At 37.4% G+C, this 5,212-nt stretch overlaps 1 protein-coding gene across 1 annotated transcript; it reads left to right on the top strand.

Annotated features, from left to right (window-relative positions):
* Positions 1-2,257: 2,257 nt before the first annotated feature.
* Positions 2,258-4,722, top strand: LOC119067924 (26S proteasome non-ATPase regulatory subunit 13). Its single transcript, XM_037171231.1, has 8 exons — positions 2,258-2,418; positions 2,559-2,672; positions 2,743-2,878; positions 3,580-3,882; positions 3,942-4,033; positions 4,098-4,194; positions 4,267-4,434; positions 4,505-4,722. The coding sequence occupies exons 1-8, from the start codon at positions 2,258-2,260 to the stop codon at positions 4,631-4,633; spliced, it is 1,200 nt and encodes a 399-aa protein (XP_037027126.1). The 3' UTR covers positions 4,634-4,722.
* Positions 4,723-5,212: the final 490 nt, after the last annotated feature.

Here is a 5,212-nt window from a genome sequence, read left to right as displayed (position 1 = left end):
CAACATGACACGTTTTCGCGTCAATTATATTGCGATACAATAAAAAAAGATAAACAAAAAGCCGTTATAAATACATTCGTTAAATTTGGTTTTTTTAGTCTAAAAATATAAAAAAAAGAAGAAAAAAAAACTACACCCAGCATTAACGCAGTATCTCCACAAGTGTAATATAAGCACAGTAAATATCGTCAACCGAAAAAATTATGGGTGGTCATCAAAGATGAGTTGTTCAAAATTTGTTGTTTTACCCTGCGTCTTCACATTATTTTTACATTGAAGTAGCAGATAAAAATGGAAACACGTGAGATTATAATTAATTGAAACCAATTAACACATAACACTGTTGCAAAAGATTAAAATTGAAAAGCTTCTGCAGTCTGTCTCCACTTTATCTCCCACACTTACCCAAAGAATATGAAAACAGTTGCTACTTTACCATTATCCGTACTTACAACGCACTTCAAGCAAAAGTGCTATTTATGACAGCTGCCAAATAGAGTACTTTTGTATGAAATTTTATCCCTACTCTTTTAACAGTGTAAAATTTTGTATGGAGAACTGTCAAGTTTCAGTACCCTATTTAGAGTATCACTTTTGCTTGAAGTGCGTTGGTACTTATCCTAATCTCTGCCTCAAATTTGAAATATTTAGTTGAATTTATGGCTTAGTATGCTTCAGCTGGTCCACTCATACAATCAAACTACCACGCGCGTGCATGTGAATATGCAGCCACCAGCCAGCTTAAACAGTGTGTTTGTATGAGTGGTTCAACTGGTGAACAAGACGCAACATTAGTCTGGTCACTTGTATCAACAATCCACTTGCTCTACGTGTTTCGAGCTTTTTAGTTATAATACATTTTGGGAATGAATGTGGAACAAATTTTCTTTTTCGAAAATCGACTTTTGCAGTACATTTTTGGCGAAAAGAGCCATTTTTTCTGGCACTAAGGCCTGGACTGCATCGAATGAATATTTCAAAATATGAATACTGAAATCGGGATAAATATTCGTGTGTGATTTTTGCAGTAGTACGTCCTGCTCCCAAATAAGCACACACAATTTTCCAAAGTATATAAACACTGAAGGTAATGCAAGTCCACAGCTACATACGGATCCAAACTTTCAGGTGAATTTTAGCTCCTTCATGTGGCACACTATTGAATTTGTTTGCGTCAAGTTGCATCTAGTGGTGAATTTCGAACGATTTAGCGGCGTTATGTTGCACACATATAAAATTTGTTTGCGTCAAGTTGTATTTAGTGGTGAATTGGAAGGATTTAGGGCCGTCATGTTGCACAAGTCTAAGTTAGACAACATACGAAAATGAATTCACCTGAAAGTTTGGATCCGTTATTTCTCTGATCCGCTGAGGGTCTGCATTACCTTCAGGGTTTATATACTTTGCAATTTTCTACCTCGCCAACTTCACTTCATTTCTTGAAAAAAAAATCTACAAAAATTTTTATACTTTTCGAGTGTTGAAGCCTAAACGAAGTTAGACTTCAACAGACAGATACGCAAACTACTCTCTACACTCTAAACTAAACATTTTCACTCTACGTGATAATAGACTGGGCAAGGGAAGACTTTTTTTCAACTCTGTTAAGTGATTTGCTTTTCTAGCAAGCCTTATCTGTGTTTAGTGTTTTGTTAGGCATGCCAGGTACGGAAGAAGGAAAGCATTCTTTAAAGCGATTAGACCCTCAAGATTCTTCTAATCAGTTATGATTGAATTGAAATTGTTTAGAAGTAAAACTCTATGACAACGGCATAGTAAACTAAACCAGGCAAGAGCTGTTGATTTGACGAGGGACCTAAATGCAGAAGTAGGCCTTTGATTTAGGTGCAACACGCTTACTAATACAAATGCATGAAACGAATACGTAATCGATTGTAAAGCGATTTAGGTCCCTCCTTTGAATGTATTTTCGTCCTCTGCTCCTGCCTGGCTTACCTTGCAATGACTATTACATTTTGTTACTCCATACAGCTGCATTTACAGAGATATTGTATGAAAATCCACCATAAAGACGAAAAAACGGTCGCTCTCTCACGGCTCTCTCACGGAGTACTTTTTGTTGAGTGGAATGTAAACTTAATGCGACTAACGTGCAAGCCAAACGAATCGAACATTCAAAAACATTTAACTATTCAAACAACGCGCCAATCAAAAATTTTCGAACAAAAATTACATTTCACCACCAGCAGATGGTACCACATAAAACCGCAAAATAAACACCTAACCTTACTTTCTCATGTCAAGCAACTTTTCGTCATTCTCAAATTTTGTTGTAAAGTCATTGTCAGTGATCATGGCGTCTTCGACTGTTTTAACCTATTTGAGTGAACAAAAGAAAACAAATAACAAGGAATTAGCAGCCGAATGGACTCAAATCGAAGAGTTGTACAATGACAAGTAAGCATTCGATTATCGGAAATAGCAAATTTGTCCACAAACAAAATATGTTCTTGCCGCACACTTTCCCTCATTGTTTTGGTTCCATTGATGCCTTTCCCTATTTACCCCGATTTAATGAACTTCTCTCCCATCCGCAGACTATGGAACGAGTTAACAATAAAAATGATTACATTTGTCAATCATCCCGCACTTCAGAGCGAAGACAGTCTTGTGCAGCTGTACCACAATTTCATTTCGTCGTTTGAGACTAAGTAAGTGACATTGCCGATTGGCATAATTTTTTTTACCAATTCTGATTGTTGGCTTGATCCCGTCGTTTAGGATTAATCCGTATGGCCTGGTGGAGATTGTTTCGGTTATTGTCAGTTTTATCGGCGATAAAAAGGAAGCCGTTGAGTTCCTTGAAAAACTCAAAGAAAAAGTAAAAATTTGCGATGAGGCAGTCTGGTTTTGTCGGGTGAGTAGCAAACATTATTATATGCAAGTGATAGAGAACACATTTGGGTGACTGAGTATTTTAAGGATATGTGCCGTGAGACGGGTCGGAAGTGAAAGGAATGTCGAGCCAGATTGATGTCCTAAATTAGTGTTTCCAGTCACATTGAAATTCAGTGAATGGTCCCATTTCTGGGCAATTGTACAGTATTGCGACCAGTGTAGCGCAAATAATGTCACATCTAATTAGTTCCAATTAGACTCTAGTCAGGTCACTCATCTGTTATGTAGGAATTATAATCCGAACTTTCGCATGTTGTTTGTTTTGGTGACAGTCTGACGCAAACACCGTCATTACCCTACTTCATAATGAGATTAGTTCCTCAAAACATTAGATTTTCGATTGAACCAATGTAAAGCCGATCTTCATCCGTTGCTAATGTCTAATGAAATTACATAGCTGCTCTGTCACCAATTTACCATTGTTTACTGAAACTTTACTGGTATCCGATACAACCATACAAATAGAGGGGTGATACACTAACATATTAAATGGATCTTTTATTAATCACTTCATTGCTTGATTGCCGGTGGTTTCAAAGCACGTTACACGAATTTGCATCCTTCTAGACTTTCAGTGATGCTAAGTAGTCCCCTGTTTGAATTGAACAAGATGAACAACGATCCAATGCTGAACTGATTGTGAATCTCTTGCTCATACAGGTATTACAAGGACAAATCCATTTGGAACACCTTCAAGACTTAGAAGCCACAAAGAAAATCATTGAAGACTTAAAAGAAGTATTAGAAGAATCGGGAAATGTGACACCCGTGCACGGAAAATATTTTTTGCTCGCATCGAACTACTACCGTCGTGTTGGTCAGCATAGCGATTACTACCGATGCGGATTGCAGTTCTTAGGCTGTTCGTTGGACGAATATCCGAAGGAGGAATGGCCACAGCAAGCATTCTTCTTGGGATTAGCAGCATTATTGGGCGATGGAATTTATAATATCGGCGAACTGGTATGATAATGCAATTGACCCGTATGTGTTGCATAGTGAGTAAATATTTGATTTGTTAGTTGGCACACCCAATTTTGGAGTCACTGAATGGAACAGAGAACGAATGGATTGTGGAACTATTGAAAGCATTTAATTCGGGCGATATCAATAAGTAAGTGGCGTTGTGGAGATTTAATAATTGATTCAAGAAATGCTACAAAGTCATCACGTTTCAGATTCGAGAAGATGAAGCAACAATGGGGAAGTATACCTGATCTGGCGACTCAAGAAATTAAACTGCGACAGAAAATCTCGTTGCTCTGTTTAATGGAGGTAGAATCCGTAGTGGAAATTTGATATCAACCGAACTTTACTCAACGGCTTTTTCCACCTTCACATTTCTAGATGACCTTCAAGCGACCATCTGATCATCGATCCATCAAATTTGAAGAGATTGCCACAGAAACGAAATTGCCGCTGAAGGAAGTCGAAATACTGATCATGAAAGCATTGGCACAAGGACTCGTTAAGGGAGCGATCGATCAAGTAGCTGGTGTGGTTAACATGACTTGGGTATGTCCTCTGTTTGCATTAGTTTGCGTCGAGTAATTTTCTTTAAAAAAATATTTTTTTTTTCATAAAGGTTCAACCAAGAGTGTTGAGTAAAGAACAAGTAGCTGCCATGGCGACAACTCTTGATACGTGGATCGGATCAATTGTATCGATGGAAAATTTAATTGAGGCTAAGGCGGCTGAAATTCTTACCAACTAAAATTCGTTTGATTTTTTTTTTTATTAAAATAATTTTTTGAGAGAAGCGTTTCTGGTTTGTCTACTAATTAAATCAATAGGAATGTAAAATCGATGGTTTTTTGATAAATGCTGGCGAAATCTTATTCCCAAAATCACAGACATTCCAACTAGAGTTGAGAGGTCATACAGACATTCTTCTGATATGTAAAACGTCGTTGTTAAAATGCGACCGCTAAGAACGGGGAGGGTGCAATGAAAGTGTAACTTCAATGTTATTTCCAAACAGATGTTAGCACTTGATTTACAGTAGCGAAATTTACTTTTACTTTCCTTATCAGGTGTACGAAAAACGCGTATATGGGAAGGTTGTCTGAAAACGCAGGGTAAAAGACCGACTTTCGATCTTACAGGCCGTTTAAAGTCCTGAAAACGAAATTTGCAGAAATTCCCTTAAAAAACCATTCGCGGTAACAACGTTATTTTGTACCAAATGCAAATCAACGTCGCTCCCAAAATAAGAGAAATCAACGACTTTCGACACTGTAAGTATATAGTTCATTCAATCAGTCACTTCTGCTCAAATATTTAAACTTTACCT

Source organism: Bradysia coprophila (assembly GCF_014529535.1).
Source record: "Bradysia coprophila strain Holo2 chromosome X unlocalized genomic scaffold, BU_Bcop_v1 contig_130, whole genome shotgun sequence".
Taxonomy (NCBI): Eukaryota; Metazoa; Arthropoda; class Insecta; order Diptera; family Sciaridae; genus Bradysia; species Bradysia coprophila.
The sequence above is the reverse complement of the archived record's forward strand: the minus strand, read 5'-3'. Positions and strand labels throughout refer to the sequence as shown.

Coding starts and splice junctions, on each gene's coding strand:
- LOC119067924 (XM_037171231.1), top strand. CDS start 2,258: ATGTCAAGCAACTTTTCGTCATTCTCAAATTTTGTTGTAAAGTCATTG. Junction 2,673..2,742: donor ATTTCGTCGTTTGAGACTAA/GTAAGTGACATT, acceptor CCCGTCGTTTAG/GATTAATCCGTATGGCCTGG. Junction 3,883..3,941: donor TTTATAATATCGGCGAACTG/GTATGATAATGC, acceptor TTGATTTGTTAG/TTGGCACACCCAATTTTGGA.